Source organism: Watersipora subatra, chromosome 2 (genome assembly GCF_963576615.1).
Source record: "Watersipora subatra chromosome 2, tzWatSuba1.1, whole genome shotgun sequence".
NCBI classification, from domain to species: Eukaryota; Metazoa; Bryozoa; class Gymnolaemata; order Cheilostomatida; family Watersiporidae; genus Watersipora; species Watersipora subatra.
Genome location: NC_088709.1, coordinates 72,535,282 through 72,555,890, shown reverse-complemented (window position 1 = coordinate 72,555,890; position 20,609 = coordinate 72,535,282). Strand labels below are relative to the sequence as shown.

The window sequence follows — 20,609 nt, the reverse complement described above, 5'->3', positions numbered from 1 at the left end:
AGCTTGCAGAGTTTGTTAGCTCTCTTTTCTTAATTGCATGTTTTGTAATACAAACAATAGTTTTCCCAGAATGCACCATATCATAAAGCACAAGATTGTCTACATTACCCACTGTCGGTGGGTAATGTAGACAGGTGCAGTGGGTGATGTGAACATGTCATTTTTTGTCAATAAATTAAAAAATTCTCAGATATTCAAATAACTACAAGTAATATATGCATGTGGTTATATGTAATTTAACGTAAACTATACAGGTGTGAAGAGCCTAGTAAGCATTGCCTCACATTCCTGTAACTGCTATGGCCATTAGTTTTTGCGCACTCTGGTCACCCTCAGTGGTGATTCATGGACATCCAGCCTGTCCTCTGCACCGGTTGCCTTGGGTGGTCTAATGATGATGACCAATGATTGCGCTGCTTTTGGGTCACCAAATTTTGTTTGTTGCCGCTCTTTTTCTTTGTCTTGTTTTAGTTTAGTTTTAGAGTGTAAGCAGATAAGACTTACCTGACGTATTTGCAGCTGTTTTTCACAAATAGCGAATAGACTAAAGAATGTGGCGCTAGTATGCTAGTAATTTGATTACGGAGGCACAAGGTTAGTGAAATAGATGTTATACATAATATGTCATTTTGCTTGCTATTCTGTACTATTTGTCAGTTTTCCTGCATGTTATATGTTTCTACATAATGCTTTATACATTTTATGCTTTTTACTTTGTGTAGTAATATTCCACTAATTAGAATGCTTTTATCCATTGTATAGGTTTCACGATCTACATATCTAAAATAGACCAGTGAGCTATAACTCCAAACTTATCACGCTAGTATCTGGCAAAACTCTACAGTGAAACCTTATCCGGTGTTTGGAGAAAGAAAGAATTTATCTGCAAACGGTACCGAGGCTCTACAGTTGAGCAATAATACAGTTCTACAGTTACACAATTCTACAGTTTACAGTCCACAGTTCTACAGTTCACAGTTCTACAGTCCACAGTTCTACAGTTACACAGTTACACAGTTATACAGTTCTACAGTCCACAGTTCTACAGTCCACAGTTCTACAGTTTACAGTCCACAGTTACAAAGTTCTACAATTTACAGTTACACAGTTTTACAGTTCGGACAGTTTCGAGGCTCTACAGTATACCGAGCACTGCAACTACATAGGTCCAATTCAGCTAAGTGCATTTACATGTGCCTATCAGCCGCAACATTTTTTTAGTAGATTGTTAAACGTTTGTACCACAATATTGGTGAACAATCTGACATCCAAATAGCTTTAGCTTGAGACTGGCCTTATGTATTCAACTGGTTCATTAGAAGTAATTGCTTGAAACATACGTAACCATTCACACACTACACCTTTCATTTTTCATTTGATACTTTTTATCTCTTGAAACATTTGGTTTACCCAAAGATTTTTTTTCTCATTTTTTGTAAAACAGACATCAGTTGGTGACCCTTGGGCTGCTTTGTACATCATCATCCGCTATAAGGACTGCGTGCAGGGGCAGTAATGTCGAGTGATACTGAGGGTGGTAGTTCACGGGCGCCATCTCCTGATGGCTCGCTGTCGAATAAGTTAGATGATGATCTAGGTTCTGCACATACTCATTTAGTTACAGCGCAAGCGAATAATACTAACGATGTTGGTAATCCTGGAAGCACTCATTTTGAACCTAGAAGGTCAGAAAGATCTCATAACCTTTCTCTCATAGGTAAAGAAAGTAGAACTTTAGAGTTGAAAACATTTTTAGTCAAGTCCATAAGTACTCAGTTGGTCGAGTATACTAAGTTGATATTAGATATTGACTCTCTTGATTTACACCAGTTAGAGGAATGTAGTTCTACCTTCCAACAGGGTTTTAATCATATCTGTACAGCGTACAAGGAAATGTGTGTTTTATGTGCTAATGAACCAGATAAGAGTGTAGAAAGTATGTTTAGCGATCTATCGAACGAGTTTGAGACTATCAAGGAGTCTATGACAGAAAGAGTGGCAGCCCTACAAATACAAGATGAAGAAGAAAAAGAGCTCAAAGAAGCTGAATCTGTACTGCAGAAAGCGAAGGAGCAGTTTGCAAAAGAGATGCAAATCTATGAAGAACTCAAAAGACAAAGGCAAAGCCGCAGAAATCCCACACCGAAAGAAGCAACTCCTGTCACACCACAAGATGTAATTGTTATTACTGAGAATGACACACCTCGGCCATTACCCCCACTTGCCAGTACAGACAAAGTAGAGCACTCTGCAACGCCCGCCTCAGATGGATTAGATGCAGTGCGTAAGCTTGCAGAAAGTCTTGTTTCAACAATGAATAAAGCCACTGCAAAAAGAACACCAGTAGAACCTTCTCTTTTTACAGGAGATTTGCTAGATTTTACTGACTGGCAAGTAGATCTAGATGCTTATTTAGAGGCTGAAAACATCAATGGGAAGGAACGTTTCAGACGCCTAAAAAGGTTCGTTGGAGGAGAAGCCAAGAAGTGCATCAATGGACACTTTGTGACCGATACTAACGAAGCATATCTAGATGCAAGAGCTATGCTTAAAGAGAGATATGGCAACAAGCAAAGTATTGTTCGCACTTTTCGCAACAAGCTTGCTGCTTGGCCAAGAATACATCCCAAAGATGGGAAAGCACTCAGAGAATTCGGAGATTTTCTATCACACATTAGAAGTGGAATGCAATCAACACCAGGGCTCGCTATACTAAATGATTGTCAAGAAAATAAGAAGTTGAGTGATAAGTTGCCAGACTGGCTTAAAAACCGATGGGCCAGAGTAGTAGCCAAAGCAGTCAAGGAAGACTCCTATCCAAGCTTTAGTGAGTTTACGAGCTTTGTACAAGACGAAGCAGATGTCATGCTACTACCAATATTGCTGCAAGCACCAGACCCCCAAAGCAAAATTGTTAAACAGCAAGCTCGAACCAGAACTTTCAAAGCGAGCACCATAGAAATCAAAGTTCTGTGTCTGTTCTGTAAAAAGGATTCTCATGCTACTACACAGTGCTTTAAGTTAGAAGCTCTGCCTTACGCAGATAAAACCAAATTTGTGTTCGATAATCGTTTGTGCTTCAGCTGCCTGCAAGCTGATAGTCATCGATCAAAGGACTACCCAAACAAGGCCACATGTAAAAGGTGTAGTAAGCCTCACCCAACAGCAATGCATACATTTGAGAATATAGGGAGGACTAGAAAGGACCATCCTGAAGAAAGAATAGCTAAACCACGTGACAACAGCACCACAATGAATACTAAAGTAAGTGCAGAGGCAAGTCAAGCTGAAACCCGCAAAAAAGTGACGCGCAATATGGTTAGAACCGCCAATGATGGCGTGGCTTGCATGGCAATCCCAGTTTACGTCAGCGCAGGAAGTGGCAAAGAAAAACTTGTGTACGCTCTCCTTGATACACAGTCAGACGCATGTTTCATATCAAAAGAAACAGCTGAATTTATTGAACCAAGAGGTAGACCAGAGCAAATCACTATGAGCACGCTCAATGGATGCTCTACGCAAACAACAAGTAAATATGTTAATGTCAAACTAAGAGGATTCTCAACCAATGAAGTTACATCCATAAATGCTTATGAGCAAGATGCTATCACATGCAACAGAGAACAGATACCAACTGCAGCAAAGGCAGATGCAACGGGCCACCTGCAGAATATCGCCGAAAAGCTACCTCCGTTACTTGACATACCAGTAGGTCTCTTGATTGGTACTGATGGTCCACAAGCCCTCACTCCGCTTGACTCAGTACCTGGAAGGGCAGGAAAAATGTTTGCTATGCGAACAATGTTTGGGTGGACTCTGTGTGGAGGCAAACCTCAGAATGGAACCAGATCTATACACAAGACAGATACTGAGGACAAAGAGATTCTGAACATACTTGACCAAGAATTCAAAGACACTGAATCTGGTAAGGCATCACAGAATGATCTACAGTTTGTGAAAATATTGGAAAATGGAACTACTCAGACCCCTGATGGAAATTATGTTCTGCCACTCCCGTTCAAATACATGCCAACTCTCCCAAATAACAAAGTACAAGCACAAAAACGCTCAGATCAGCTAATAAGAAAGCTCAAAGCAGACAAGTCTTACAAAGCAGAGTATTTTAAGTTTATGCAAGCCTTAATCACAGCAGGACATGCAGAAGAAGTGACAAACACATCCTTGACAGATAAGTGCTGGTATATACCTCACTTCGGAATACGGTACCCAAAGAAAAAAAAGCTACGAGTAGTCTTCGATGCGAGCGCCAAGTATAACGGCATCGCTCCGAATGATGCACTCCTTCAAGGTCCCGACTACATTAATAGTTTAGTGGGTATACTATGTTGATTTCGGCTAGAAAAGATTGCTATCTGCTGTGACATTCAGCAGATGTTTCATAACTTCTATGTCCAGCCAGAACACAGAGACTACTTAAGGTTTTTGTGGGTAGACGAAGACTTGTCTACTTGCAAAGAATACCGAATAACTGTTCATCTCTTCGGTGCTACCTCGTCACCTGGATTAGCCAGATTTGGTCTAAGAAAGCTCGCCAATGATCATCGCAGCATATCTGACAAAGCAGCAAATTTTCTCATCAATGATTTTTAAGTGGATGATGGGGTGACAAGTATTGCCAACCAACGTGAAGCTATTCAATTGATTGACAGCGCAAGGAAGATATGTTCAAAAGGCAACATCAGGCTTTACAAGTTTGCTAGCAATGATCGACACGTGCTTGCCACAGTTCCGGAGACCGAAAGGTGTGAGACACTTCAAAAGCTTGATTTGCTGCAAGACCACCTACCAAATGAACGAACTTTAGACCCAGAGTGGTGTATTGACACCGATCGTTTCCAGTTCGTCAACAACATTAAAGAAAAGCCAACAACTAAGCGTGGTTTGTTGTCAACCGTAGCCCAAGTGTACGACCCTCTTGGGCTTCTTGCTCCTTTCATTTTGAAGGGCAAACAGCTTTTACAAGCATGCACATCGTCAAAAGAACCATGGGACCAACCAATCAGTTGTGACTTGCTTGATAATTGGAATGCTTGGGTATTCGAACTGCAAAAGTTAGAAACTGTAAAAGTGTCGAGATGTATCAAGCCACTATGTATGGTAAGCCCACGATATGAACTTCATCACTTCAGTGATGCAAGCCTTAAAGGATATGCAGCTTGCACATACTTAAGATTAATAGATCCAAATGGAACCACGAGCTGCGCATTGCTAATTGGAAAGTCAAGAGTCAGCCCATTGAAACCAATCACAGTTCCTAGACTTGAACTCCAAGCAGCAGTTATGGCCACACGCCTGGGCACTATGATAAAAAAGGAGCTGAGAGTCCATGTAGACAGTGAACACTATTGGACAGACTCCAAGATAGTTCTGGGCTACATTGCCAATGATACCAAACAATTTCATATGTACGTCGCCAATAGAGTTCAAGAAATCAAAGATGCGAGCTCTCAAAAACAGTGGAATTATGTGGCCACTACGGATAATTCTGCAGATATTGCCTCTAGGGGTGCGAATATAGACCAACTGTTTGTTTGTTTGTTTTATTTCATCAAAAAGTATGAAAACAGAAAAAAAGAAAAAGAAAAGAAATAATGATGAGGCCCAAACTGCGCAGTAGCATTGCTAGTCAAGGCGCTGGGCCACAAGTTAACAGCAAGTAGCCAGAAACTATTTATTCACCGCTCAACAGGTACAGCTTGAGGGCACGTCTAAAAGTGGACATACTCACAACCCTACACAGTTCATCAGGCAGGGCGTTCCATTGTGCTGACTGCTGGTATGACATTCTGCGATGACCCGAAGCAGATTTAGAGGGAGGTAGCTTTAGATTTAAGGAAGAGCAGCGAGTGGGATATTGATGAATGCGATGTGATTTAAGGCTGTAGAATAATTGATGAGACGCGATGAGAGTTCGAAATTTATAGAGTTTATTCACAGTCAGTATTGAAGATTTTTGAAAAAGTGGGCGGGTGTGTTCTAATTTAGGTTTTTTGTGTAAAATCCTGAGAACTCGTTTTTGTAGAAGTTGAAGTTTGTTTAAGTATTTACCTGGGGCGTTCCCCCAAGCCTCAATACAGTAACTGAATTTAGAATGAATAAATACGTTGTAAATTAAAACCAAAATTTTGTGGGGTAAATACCTTGAGCATTTATATAAGAGTCCTAACAAAGGTCTAACACTATTAAAAAGTTTTTCTATGTGAACCTTCCATGATAAATTTGTATCAATGTGAACACCCAGAAATTTTACACTTTCGACTTGGTTTAAAATTTTACCATGCAAAGTTAAAGCGGTCTTCGGGAATTCATATTTATTTTGATTGTTTTTTAATATCATAAAGTTTGTTTTGTCTACATTTAATGTTAGTTTGTTCATAGTACACCATTTTTGGATTTCATTCAGTTCATTATTTACTGCAAAAATTTGTTCATCTAAGTCTTTGGATTCTAAAAATAAGTTTGTATCATCGGCATACAAAATGGGAGTAAAAACTGTTAAAATGTTTGGTAAATCGTTAATATAAATTAAAAAAAGTGTAGGGCCAAGTATGGATCCCTGGGGAACACCACATGTATTGCTTAGTTCATCAGAGACAGATTGTCCAATAATGGTGACTTGCTTTCGTTGAGAAAGAAAGTTTTCCACCCATTTAATAGAATTTGAACTAAACTTTAGCTGTTTCAGCTTATATAAAAGAGTTTGGTGATCAAGGGTATCAAAGGCTTTACTAAAATCAAGATAGACTCCAAGTACGGATTTCCCATCATTAAATGCTTTTAAAATTTGATTTGTGAATTGAGTAAGAGCTAGTGAAGTGTTTTTATTTTTCCGAAATCCAAACTGGTTTTCATGAATCAAATTATTACTTTCTAACTATTGCATTATTTGTGTGTTCACAAATAATTCACAAATTCCATGTGACTGTTGCAGTCGACATGGTTTGGTGGACCTTTATTTCTGAGACAAGCCAACCTTGAAAGCTACAACGACAAACACAAGGTCAAAGGTGATCATATAGAGAATGATCCAGAACTTAAGACCGTCAAAGCTATGGCCACATCAACTATACCCAAAATCCAGATGTCTTCTAGATTTAAAAAGTTTAGCCAGTGGAAGGATCTGACTCGAAGCATTGCGGCGCTTAGCATGCTACCTAAAAGAGCTGATAATAAAGACAAAAAAGTAACTCTTGCAGACTTATCTAAAGCCGAAACAAGAGTAATCAAGGTTCTTCAAACTGAACATTATGCTGATGAAATTTCTCAAATAAAATGCCAAAAAAGAGTGGGAAAGAAAAGTTCCATCTTCAAACTCAACCCACTGTTAGATGGATCTGGAATACTTCGTGTTGGTGGAAGATTTGATAGAGCTACTACATTAGAAGAAGTCGAAAGGCGCCCAGCAATTATTCCGAAAGACACCCACATAGCCAAATTGTTGGTACAACACTTTCATGAAAAAATACATCATCTTGGTAGACAAAGTACTTTGGCAGCAATCAGATCTGGAGGCTTCTGGATACTCAACGCTTCCAATGTAGTCAAAAATCTCATCAGCTCTTGTGTTATATGTTCCAGACTCAGAAAGCAACCTGAACAGCAACAGATGGGCCAGTCACCTCCGGAACGAATAGAGCAAACCTCACCATTTACTCATGTAGGCATGGATGTATTTGGTCATTTTATGGTGAAAGACAGGAGATCAGAGCTCAAACGGTGGGGACTGTTGTTCACGCGCTTATACTCCCGAGCCATTCATATCGAACTGTTAGAATTGACCACGGATGCATTTATCAACGCATTGAGATGTTTTGTGGCCATCAGAGGACCTGTTTTGACGCTATTAAGTGATCAAGGCACCAACTTCGTGGGTGCACAGAATGAGTTTCAAAGGCAAATCGATGTGACTACAGATGAAGATGTAAGAAACTACCTCATCGCAAATAAAATAGAATTTCGAATGAACAGTCCAGAAGCGAGTCACCAAGGAGGTGTATGAGAGCGAATGATCAGGTCCGTACGAGCTGTGTTAAATGGCATGGCTGCTAAGTATAAGGGAAGGCTTGGGACTCAAACCCTGAGAACTGCTTTTTATGAAGCGGCAAACATATTAAACCATAGACCGCTCACAACAACCAACATCAGCAACGCTGATGAAGATATAATCACTCCCAACCATTTGTTGACCATGAAAAGCACTCAGCTTGCCGCTCCACCACCAGGAAGGTTTCAGAATGACGAGCTCTATAGGCGGACACAATGGAAAATAGCTCAGCAATTTGCTCAGAAGTTTTGGGTCACTTGGAAAGCCGACTACATGCGGCATCTAACCCTGAGACAAAAGTGGTTAAGTAGTAAAGAAAGTGTCAAGGTAGGAGATGTTGTGCTTCTAAAAGAAGACAATCAGCTTAGGAACGCCTGGAGATGGGGAGTTATTGAAGATGCCATAAAAGGTGAGGACGGTCTTGTACGCAATGTGATCCTGCGGCTTGCCAACAGGCACTTGGACAGAATGGGCAGACCACTGGCACCTGCGACAATGCTAAAACGACCTATCCAGAAGATAGTCGTGATCGCCAAAGCGTAAATGTGGCTTTGGACGTTATAGTAGATTTAGTGTATCTTAATCAAATAGCATGATCATTGTATGTAGAGTATTTTAGCAATCATATATTCAATAAATCAAAACTTTAAAGAACATTGGGACCATATTATTTTAGTAAATTTGATAAATTTAGATGGGAGTGTAAAGAGCCTAGTAAGCATTGCCTCACATTCCTGTAACTGCTTTGGCCATTAGTTTTTGCGCACTCTGGTCACCCTCAGTGGTGATTCATGGACATCCAGCCTGTCCTCTGCACCGGTTGCCTTGGGTGGTCTAATGATGATGACCAATGATAGCGCTGCTTTTGGGTCACCAAATTTTGTTTGTTGCCGCTCTTTTTCTTTGTCTTGTTTTAGTTTAGTTTTAGAGTGTAAGCAGATAAGACTTACCTGACATATTTACAGCTGTTTTTCACAAATAGCGAATAGACTAAAGAATGTGACGCTAGTATGCTAGTAATGTGATTACGGAGGCACGAGGTTAGTGAAATAGATGTTATACATAATATGTCATTTTGCTTGCTATTCTGTACTATTTGTCAGTTTTTCTGAATGTTATATGTTTCTACATAATGCTTTATACATTTTATGATTTTTACATTTTGTAGTAATATTCCACTAATTAGAATGCTTTTATCCATTGTATAGGTTTCACGATCTACATATCTAAAATAGACCAGTGAGCTATAACTCCAAACTTATCACGCTAGTATCTAGCAAAACTCTACAACAGGAATAATTCAAATCTGACAATATAAGATAATAATTCTACTAAGTCAAGGTAATAACTCAGATTGTCTAAATTTGTCAGTAAATTTACTAGTAGGCCTAGTAGTAGTAGTAACAATTTAGACTTAACATGGAAACTAGCAAATTAGGCAGTTTATATCATTTGCCTTGCAGCACAGGGTGATGTGGACATGGCATAAGAGTAATGTGGACATGTCCACTTTACTCCAAAGTGTCTTGACCACATTACCCCATCTTATATATTATTACAAATTTTGATAAATTTCAGTCATAGTCAGGAGTTGCCTTCTGACAATCAATAGAGATAAACAACACAATATGCTTTGTTTGTGTACAATTGCCCCAAAAGTTCCAACAACATTTACACTATGTAACCCAGGTAATAAAATTCAGTTAAAAATTACTATTTGTGTGATAAATATTAAGATGCTCGCAGATTGATGTATGATGGAGAGAGACTTCCAGATCAGCATGTGGCTTTTTCTAACAGGAAAATGAAAGGTTTTATAGTATCAAACAAATGGAATTGGCTATAAATTTTAGCTAAAAATGTAACTGTCCACATTACCCGGCTGTCCACATTACCCACTTCTCCCTTATGCCTTATTGTTTTAATAGATTTAGGTGCAACGGGTAATTCTGGTATGTCAGTCGTGAATGGAGTTATTCGTTTTTGTAAGATCCATGTGATAGAACCTTTGGCAACAGTATTGTTTATTATAATTTACAAAAAACTTAAAAATGAGGAAAACCATAAAATACATAAAAAAACATTATCATCCATTATAAACGAAAAACATTATAAACAGCTGAACAAAACCAGGCTTTAGTTTTTTTTCATGAAAACTTTAGATGCAGTTAAATATTGAAAATTACTATATAGTAATTTTGAAAACATTGTATCAACAATGAATTACTTCGTATGATGTAAGTATCAATATTGGTATTATTGCATGAATATTTGCGATCGGATGTTGGATTTCCATCATCTTCATTGGTGACGCCCTTGCAGCATGTCTACGCAGGCTGCGTAGACATGCTGCGTGCATTGAAAACAGAGCTGCGTAACGCAGCTCTGTTTTCAATGCACGTATTTTAAAAATATTATCCCAAAAATAAAAATATCACCTCCAAATTTAAAAGAAAGATTTCCTACACGTTTTAACATTGACATTTCACCTTAGACGCCTTTTAATCGTGTCAGCCGCAATATAAAACATAGGCCTCGCTGTAGCTAAAAGCGCAACAGACTAATATAGATAGTGCAGACTTTGCAACAACTTCTTTGTAGCACGTAAACTCGTCAGCTACGAACAATTGGGAGTTGTGTGACCACTCCTGCGTATCTTGTAAATTCGTCCTCTTCATTCCTACTCAAAAATTCATAGCGCATACATTTAACACTAGATAGATCAAACTAATAACAAACACTGAAGTTTGCTCTCTCCAGTAGGTCAAGCAGTTTCTCTGTCAACACTATCGTCGTCTTGCTTGACTGCATTTCAATTACTGCTGACCTACTGAATGCGAGACTCTCTTCAAGTAATTATTGTCTGCATGTACTCTGAAGAAGCAGCCATATCTTTTGACTAGACCATGCAAATGGAGCTTAGCACATCGAGAGAGAAGATTTCGGACAGACAAGATGATACTACCAGGAAGATAGAGAGCAGCGAGTACGGATACTAACTGCTTTAATTATTTCCTCAGGTTTTGAGGCTGGTATTCATTGTAAACTGAATTGTGAATCTGTTACATGTTGTTTGGTGCTAGATACGACTTATGTACCTTTGAGTTAACTTAACACATAAAATCAAAAAACATCGCAGACATTTGTTAGCAATTAAACCTTGTTCCACAAAATGACTGCCATGTATAAGGGATTTTTGAATGAGCGAATTTTTTTAGCTATAGCATACCCATAGGCCTATAGTAGCACTTGCAGCTTTTAAGCTGTTCCGTTTCCTGAACAGACTTGTGAGATTATGTCAATCTGTAACATTTTCCTCATATAGAAAATATAATTTATTTACTCATATACTATATAAGGAAATATATTACTCTTGATTTACTGACGTAAAAATAAGGCAAACAGAGTCATATTAAGGATAAACCCTGTCATACACTAAACTATTTCATGTAAAGAGTAAAACTTTGAGATGAAATAGTTTGTAAAAGATTTACTTATTTCATAAATGCCAAAACCATTTCTCACATACATCGAAGTACTAAAACGGCGTTAGCAAAGAAACTAGTATTAGCCTAATACACTTACTAATTGTTTCTATGGTGTTACAATAAAAGTTGTTAACGAAAAAGCTTGAGATTTGGAGTTGGAAAATTAACTTCGACACAAACGGAAACAATGAATGAATCAATTGTTATCGATGTAATCGAGTGATTACTAGTACGGTTTTGTGAACACCTTTTTACTGATTACTGGCTTATTTGGGTTGGTGAAGATTAACAATGTCAAATAGTATTGGTCAAATAGAAGTGGCATTCAAATAAAAGTCACGTTCAATTAAAGGGTGGCGCTTTATTTTTCGACCCTCTTTCCTTAGTGGCGCTCATATAGAGGTGGTGTTCAAATAAATGTGGCACTCAATTCCAAGTTCTATGGTACGTTGATTATGTATCAGCCCACTCTTAAGGAGGTCTATATGTTGACCACATACCCATTCCCTTCAAAATATTAAGAAAAAAACTTTCTTTGTTGTGAATGACTTTCGTGGCTCAGAAAGAATGAGTATGAATAAGTTAATTGCTTACAGAGGTTTTCATAATCTATTCGGGGTGAGTGATGTGCCATAGGTGATGTGTATGAATGAAATCTATTTATATTGTCAAAGGTAACCGGTTCTTGATTTAATTTTATCTTACACCCATTCCCTTCCTTTCTCAAAGCCTTAAATATTTTTTTCAAAATATTAAGAAAAAAACTTTCTTCGTTATTAAAGAGATTCTGAGATCAGAGCTGAGCAAAATAAGTATCAAGAATTGAACAAAACTTCATCAAGCACATTATCAGGTGGGTTAGACCTGGTTAGTATTCAGGTAGTGTATTTTTGTAAATTCAGTCAATAAAATGATGAACACCACTTATTAACTTTTAACAATAACATTCTAATGCTGTTAGTATTGTCTTTTCTGAAAATCAAGGAATATTATTTGACCATTAGCAAAATAAGTGTTTGGAGAGCGAATATACCCTTTTTAGGTACTTATTGTAAGAGCATACTTAAAAAAGTTTTAAAAGTTTTCGTTAAAAGAATACATGAGGATTTAAACCATAACTGTCACGAACAACTTTTATCGTATATACTAGGTAAATCAGACACGCTAATTCCGATTTTGTACTCAAAATAAAGATTAGTCCACTAACCTTCAAAGTCATTTAGGCTTTTTTAAAGCGTTTCAATATTCGTTTCGAAAACAACACAGTCGGCATTACAAGCTCCGCCCATAAATATGTGACGAAACCTAGCTTTTTCAGGAACGGAAGTTAGGAATGTTTAGTCCGATTTAGAATAATAGAGATGGGTGTCTTAAAACCCATTATTATCTAAATCCAGCCTGTAAAATAATTTAAGTTTTTTATGAAAGGTATATAAACTATTTAAAATTGCTCGTAGCTTGTTACATGACGTTTAAATTGGCTGGACACCGAGAAAAATGAGCTCAAAAAGAGCGGTTTTATCACAAGCTAGCGTTGTTATCGCGCTTTTTTAAATATGCAATGTTAAATAGCTCATCTACCTTTCAGAAAAGACTGATATTATTTTTAAGGCTGAATTTAGATATTAATGGATTTTAAAACACTCATCTCTATTATTCTAAATCGGTCTAAACATCCCTACGTAACTGCCGTTCCTAAAAAGCTAGGTTACGTCACGCATTTATGGGTGGAGCTTGTTATGCCAGATCGTGTTGTTTTCGAGACCGATATTAAAACGCTGTAAAAAGCCTTCATTATTCTGAAAGTTAGTGGACTAATCTTTATTTTGATTACAAAATTGGAATCAGCGTGTCTGATTTACCTAGTAAATACGATAAAAGTTGTTCGTGACAGTTATGGTTTAACTGTGTGTCTTCATTATCGGTCATGTGGTTGGCAGACTACGAGTCAATGCCTTCATTATTAGGTAGGCTCGAGTAAATGTTGGTTGATCAGGGCTAGCCTTACCGACCTGTTTCCTCGGTCATTCATCCTTAGATGCCAACAACAACGAATGGTATAAAAAGTAATAAAATGTGATAAAAGGTATCCATTCTATCAGACAACCATCTAATATGACTCAGTTTCTAAGTCACCGCTCAGCGTTCAAGACATGCAACGGAAGCAGCAAATGCAATAATACAAAAACTCTAATGAGTGGGGGTGTTGAGAACAAACATACAGAAGTTACAATTTTAGAATATTTACTCGATGTACTCTTAACTATTAAGCTTCTAGCTCTATATATATAAAAATTGTTTCCTCACCCCGGTTAACCCATTTGGGTGGTAATTTTTGCTCCAACTCGGGTCTCCTACCAGAGACCTGGGAGTTTGAGCACTCAGCCGTTTTGAACCAGTAGTCCATTTGTCACTGCCTTGTTCTGGTTCAGCTACAGGCAGTGCAGACCTTGTTTGGTCAGGCGACATCCAAGCCAGCATGGTTTTGATTATTGCACTCTTTATAGAGGTTGTAGACAATATACAGGCAAGGGTCTTGTATAAGGACCTGCCAGAAGGATGCAGTTGTTGGGATTTGAACCTAGGACCCAATGATGAGTGTCTCAATACCTTACCAACTGCACCATCTGTTCCATATATATGTGTATACGTATATATATGTATACGTATATGTATGTGTTTCGTATATATATATATATATATATATATATATATATATATGTGTGTTTCGTATATATATATATATATATATATGGATTTAGTTTGTAAAACTCATCAATGTTGCCAGTTTAATTACAGAGAGGGAAATAAGATGAAATGGGACTTGAGCGCAACAGACACTTTGCTCTACTTGGTGACACCTATAGTTACCATTTCCTCTGCCATTTTCCTTCTGCTTTTTATTCGACCACATAGACCGCTGCCAATATCAATTAGATGCTACTGCCCTGCCGGGTTTACTGCTTCCGATATTGCCTACACCAATCAAGCCTGTCTATCAACATCCTCTCAACTCTACACTTACTACAACCTGTCAAAACTACTACCCCTCAACCATACGGTAAGTCTTTAGACAGAGACTAGATGCAAAGCTGTTGCACGGATAATAAAATAATTAACTAATCAATTTAACTTTACTGGCAAGCTAGTTGCTTAACCTAGTCTAAGCCTTTACTATAATAATGACCGAGTTAGAAGCCAGATTAACAAACATCATGTTAGGTGTAATGATTAAGTGTGCTAATTAATAGCCAATTGTATTTTCCTAAGCCCTTTAAGTATGCCTATTTTAAACAATGTAATAAATAGGTGCACGATTATCTACCACTAAGGCCAGTCAGACATGTAGTCTAGTGGTTTAGAATGCTTGCCTGCAGACCTGAGATTCGAGTTCAAATTAAGTGCAGAGCACACTTTTCACTCCTAAAACTTATCGCTAACACTGGACAAATGAACAACAGAAAAATATTGAGATTTATATAGATACTAGCCAAATACCAAGCGTTGCACGAGTAATAAATTAATTACCTAATAAGGTCGAGTTACTTACATGGAAAGCAAGATCTTTACTAAAACAATGCCAGCTCTTTGGGCCAGCTCAACAATCGTTATGCAAAACGGTCAACAGTGCTATTTGCCCAAGAATACCATTGTATTTCGTGTAGCCTAATGGTTAAGTTTGCTGCCTATAGATCTGGAGGTCATGAGATAAAATCTAGTGCAAGGCAAAATTTGTGTTGTTAGAAATTACTTGTTATAACTAGACACAGGGATTAACAAAAAGTCTGTAAAACAAATACTGAGATTTATAGATAGATAAAGATGTATTTAATAGCTATTGACCAGCAAAACTCACCAATAGGCTTCGTGTCAAAGCATGTAACAGATTGCAACTGAGCCATACCATTTTTTAAGTGAGAGGAGATTTGAGTGATTCAATATGAAGATGTTGTTTGATAAATATACTAAAATCGTTTCATAAATGCAAATTTACTTTATGTTGGTGAAATGCTCTATTATATCTCAATTTCTTTTATATAGGTGACACTTGATGAATTATTTCCTGAGAAAGATCTACCAGTTGGAGACTTCTCTTCTCCAATTTTCCTGTTAGCAATTTTGAGCTTGCTGCCTTTTCTTTTCTGGAGACTGGTTGGTGCAATGGATGGCAGAGATTTCTTGTCTTGCTCTGGATCACCAAATAGTGGGAAAGGCTTTATTCTTTTTTTATGGTCAGTTATGTCTGTATTATTGTCTTATTTATAACGCTACGCCAAGACTAATGAGAGCTTTTCTATACTCATTGCTTACTGGTTTTGTAGGCCTCATCCGGACCGCAGTCGCTTTACTAGACTCTGATAGGTCCATGGTTCAAAAATCTAAAAATTGCCTTTTTTCGTTTTGACTCATCACGCAGTATTGTATCATTGTCATGGCAACTGCCAATAATTGCTATCCAAACAAATTTGGTAAGATGGCCATTCCCTCATAGAGTCAACTATTCGCTGACATAGTTTATTGCATTTATGTTGTAATGCAAGAGACCTAATTAAATCAAGAAAATCTGTTTACTTAGCTACATATGAATGAAATTTAACACTCTGGACTATGAGGACGGGAGGAATGATTTTAACTCATTGCGTACCACAAGCGGAACTGTGTAGCGCGGCTTTAGTAAGTTTTTTACAAAACATTTCTGATTAGTGTGTAGTTAATTAATTAGCCTATTATGTTGGTACTTAAACAAAAACAACTGATTGCCTGCATGCTCAGAGCCCAAAGAGCACATGTTGACAGTCCAGTCTTAGCTGAGTTCCGCTTTGCAAGAACATTAATTTTTGATCGCAATCTCTGCTTCGTAATAACCACCAGTGCCAAACGCATTACGTCATTCAAGGTTTAAAAAATTGTAGATCAATTGACTTCAGGTGACTATAGAAAACAGCAGTTCTAGGAACAGTGATTGTTTACTTTTTAACATTGATAATAAAAAATAATTCCATAAGCTATAGTGATAGCAATTTTGACTCGAAATACGGTCAAGTTGTTACTCACAGTAGTTAGGGAAGGAAGTGCCTAAGAATGTCTGATATCATTCAGCAAGACAGTTGTAGACCTTTTTTTATAACATCAGCTGATGTAAAAACTGATGCTGATTAATTTATCAAATTTTTTTTATAGATTTTGAGTTTCAAAGTTTATCGCAGGTTATATGCATAGTTGTCAAACATGGGGCTTTAGGAAATAATTATGTACCGATAAAAAAATCTGTTAGGTAGCAAAACATTAACTTGCTGAAATAAAAAATCTTCTGAATGAAACTGTTTATACTATTAATTTTACTTTTTGTACAAGGCTATGGAGCCCATACCATCCTCAACATAATAAGCATTGCTAGGTTAACTGTTGTGAGGCAGCGCTCGTAGCCTACTAAGTTTCTATACAGCAACAGCACAGTGGCAGCATCCTCATATGGCGCTGCAATGCCATCATGGAAACAGCTGTGCCACTCTCTTTCTGCTGTGATTCATTGTTGCTGATTACAAGCAAAACGCCAGTGCGATGTGCCATTTCTGTGTCATAAAATGACCTTAGCGACCAACAGCATCGCACTTACTCGTTGTTGTAGCTTACTTGTTGCTTTATACACATCACACAACCATCACTCTAATACAGCGCCATATGGAAACATGATCTGCCTGTAGGCCCAGAATACTGGTTTGACACTGGCCCACTCGTGTGTCACTACACTACCTCTATATATGAAAACTTACAGTGGCATGTGAAATAGACTGGAGCTTTTGTTGGAAAACTAAAATTCTCATTTACAACATTATTACTCATTGTGAATTTGGTCAATAACCACAAATTATATATTAAATTAATCCTCATTTTGTCCTGATTTTATTGGTTTTTGATAGATTTTGCAGGTTAAATTCTAAACATTCCATTTTTTAATGATTGAAGATAAAAAACTGTATAGATCTGATCCCCTCACATACATTTCTATTAGCTTATTTCAAATCATATACAGTATGATCCCCTCACATACATTTCTATTAGCTTATTTCAAATCATATACAGTATGATTCTAGTTTTCCTACAAAGAGGTCCGTTTATTTTGCAGACCACTGCAGTAATAGCTAAGGGTATTCTGCAGTAGGCAGACCTCTCATGTCATGATGTTCATCAATAGCATCAATTAGGCTTTTCAATGAAGAGTATGGAGGTGGTTTCCCTTTGCCGGCCTCAGGTTTTTTTCCTTAGCTCATGAGCAATCTAATACTGTATGCCCCTCTTGACCTATCAGTCTAGGGCTCAGACAACTGTTCTACCGCGTCTCTGTCCAAAGTGCTACCCACCGCACCACACCAAAGTTTGTTGGACCTTTTTAGCACAAGATAAAACTCAATTACTTCGAATGTTTTGTATTTGTAGGTTTCTCTTCACCAAATTAGGGTCAGTCTGCTTGTGCAGTTGGTTTGTGTGGAAGATATTCGATTTGAAGAGAGGGGCTAGTGAATATGTGATGGCAGTAGAAGCGAGCAATCAAGTCAGTAACAAGGATGCCCTCTGTCTATTTGAGGCAAGTCTAAAGTAGCATGATCTGGAAGTTGTCATGAGGCAAGCTTATGAAGTAGTGCTGGGCACGAGTACTTCTTGACCAACTTGGCCAACGAGTTTAGACTTGCCCCTTTTCCTTCGAGTTTTTTTGAGTATCGGGTAACTAGTAGTGCTTGGCATGAGTACTTGTTGACCAACCGGTTTTTTGGGTATCAGGTGTTTTGATACGGATTTCATGTCTAAAATTTTCAAACATCGAAAATAGCTTAAAGGTTACGGTGCAATTATAATTCTATTCAATTTATTTATTATTTGCTACCATTTTCTATCAACCGATATTCGTGCTCGCAAGTTAACAGACGGATTGTTAAGCAGTCCTCATAGCGCAGGGCACAACAGACCGAGTTTTTTTCCACGCTATTTGACGGATTCGTGTGCCAAAACTCAAACTCGCATGTCAAAACCCGAACCCGCAACATCAAATTACTCAAAATTTCTATTACCAGAGACTCGAGAGAAGATAGCGAGTTTAACAAGTTTTATTACCCGCGCCCAGCTCCCATATCGTCCGTGAGGCTCCGGCAGTAATCTCCTGCAGCAAAACATGTGTAGTGCTAGCCTCGAAGGCTTATGTTAACATGAAACTGCATCGCTAATGGTCACATAAAAATAGCCCCTTGCCACGCCATTTTTGAAACCTTCAAAAATGCTAGCATTCGCTATTAGCACTTTTGAAGGTTTCAAAAATGCTGACCTTCACCTTTACAGTGCAGTTCAGGAAGGCTTTTCTTGCAACTTCTTGCGAAAGTTGAAAAGAGCTGAACTCTTGCGCTGACCTTAGGCAACTACCAGCAACTACCTGCAGTACTCAGCGTGTAGGGTGCTATTTCACCGCCGATATTCCTGTCATCCTGCCAGCGGTGCTTACGGTGTATTTGGAAACCACGCTTTAGTTTAACAAAAGTTTGCATATTCAAAGTTTAACTTGCACAAAAATTAGTGCATTCCATCCGAACTTATCAGTATTTTTCTACCATTTGCGATTGTTTTTGATGTTTGAGGTTGTTTGACAGGCAAGATATTTCAAGATAAAAACTGGAAAAACTTGATCACAGTTAAAACATTCGGATCAAGGTAAAGTGCAATTATAGCGTCTACGGTTGCAAAGAGACAGACAGAATATAGACTCGTAGCGCTGCAACTTGAACACAATAGTTGATACCAACTATAGCAATGATAACAATTGGTGACGTTATTTCACACGTTTATCTCTTCTGAGCGTTTTATCCAAGATCAAGTTTTACCGATTTCAATCTTAAAAGTCCTGATATTCAAATCGCTTCAAATATCAAAAACAGTGGGAAATGATAGAAAATCAGCAATATTTTTTGATAAAATCTACTAAAATGTTGTGTAAGTTCATCATTAAACCAGATGTCAGGAAGGTCATCCTATAGCTTGACTTGAACTACTGACTTGACACTCGGTAGTACAAAGTGCCAGAGTAGCAGTGTTTGCTATAATCGCTGCTATAATAGAGATGTGTCTGTCCTTCCCTCTGAAGCCAGTTGCAGGTTGAGATGAGGAAACGCTATGAGCTAGATTTGCATTTACGACATGCAGCTTGTTTGACGAGCACCCCAACCAATCACCAATCGATTGCCTTTCAGTTCTTAAAATTAATTGTGCACATACTTATTCCCTGTGCCTTCTCAGCATATCTGATGATCTCTCACGGAACAATAGACTGCCAGGATACTAGTATATGATAAGAGGTCATAGTATGAAATAAATTAACTCAAGCATGCTTACTAACATTTATTACGTTCACTAGGACAATCCTTCTCTGATACTTTTAAAACCTGGTCCTTGTTCTCAAATGAAACCCAAAAATAGCAGCAGCATACGTGGACATTTATGCTGCTGACGAGTTTATCCGAAAGAGAAAAACTAAAACTTAGTTAAACCTTATACTGATGGAGCGTTGTTTGTGTGGAGCTCTGCTCATGCAGATTTATAAGCGTAGTAAGATGCTTTAATGTTTTGCAGCATTACTGACGATTTGGCAATTGATCATTTTCTTTCTATTAGATCAGTAATTATTGAAAAGTTTGTTTCAAAGCTATTCAAGCATTTCTAGTTTTATTAAGACTAGCCATTTCAGCTAAGCATTAAACCTTTTGGTGGTCATTAAATGAAGTTTATTGTTGCTATTCTATCGCAGGAGTGGATACAAGAGCGTTTTTTAGTTCCCTCGGAACAAATAATTTAGCACAACTGTCTCAGTTCAGCTCAAGTATGCATAGACTAGTACAGTACTTAAAGTATGTAGGAGTCCGCAATGGACTGAGTATTTATCACATCCCTTCCCCTTTCTCAGAAGCAGCTGAGAATGTGTGCTATATTTAACCACGCTATAATAATACACTATAATGTACAGGTGTAAAACATTGATTAAAGGAGAAGATAAACCTTTCCTAATGCACTCTTTG

The 20,609-nt window shown here is 37.8% G+C and overlaps 2 protein-coding genes and 1 long non-coding RNA gene across 3 annotated transcripts; all 3 read left to right on the top strand.

The window, feature by feature from the left end:
* The first annotated feature begins 1,515 nt into the window (after positions 1-1,515).
* LOC137388530 (uncharacterized) lies at positions 1,516-8,020 on the top strand. Its single transcript, XM_068075015.1, has 3 exons — positions 1,516-4,336; positions 4,613-5,550; positions 6,953-8,020. The coding sequence occupies exons 1-3, from the start codon at positions 1,516-1,518 to the stop codon at positions 8,018-8,020; spliced, it is 4,827 nt and encodes a 1,608-aa protein (XP_067931116.1).
* Positions 8,021-8,059: 39 nt separating this feature from the next.
* On the top strand, positions 8,060-8,608 carry LOC137388529 (uncharacterized). The gene has a single exon (XM_068075013.1). The coding sequence runs from the start codon at positions 8,060-8,062 to the stop codon at positions 8,606-8,608; it is 549 nt and encodes a 182-aa protein (XP_067931114.1).
* A 5,811-nt stretch (positions 8,609-14,419) lies between these two features.
* On the top strand, positions 14,420-18,134 carry LOC137388796 (uncharacterized). Its single transcript, XR_010978027.1, has 3 exons — positions 14,420-14,614; positions 15,595-15,785; positions 17,992-18,134. It is a non-coding gene; the product is annotated as an uncharacterized lncRNA (long non-coding RNA).
* The last annotated feature ends 2,475 nt before the right edge of the window (positions 18,135-20,609 follow it).

Coding starts and splice junctions, on each gene's coding strand:
- LOC137388530 (XM_068075015.1), top strand. CDS start 1,516: ATGTCGAGTGATACTGAGGGTGGTAGTTCACGGGCGCCATCTCCTGAT. Junction 4,337..4,612: donor CTACATTAATAGTTTAGTGG/GTATACTATGTT, acceptor ATGATTTTTAAG/TGGATGATGGGGTGACAAGT. Junction 5,551..6,952: donor CGAATATAGACCAACTGTTT/GTTTGTTTGTTT, acceptor TGACTGTTGCAG/TCGACATGGTTTGGTGGACC.
- LOC137388529 (XM_068075013.1), top strand. CDS start 8,060: ATGGCTGCTAAGTATAAGGGAAGGCTTGGGACTCAAACCCTGAGAACT.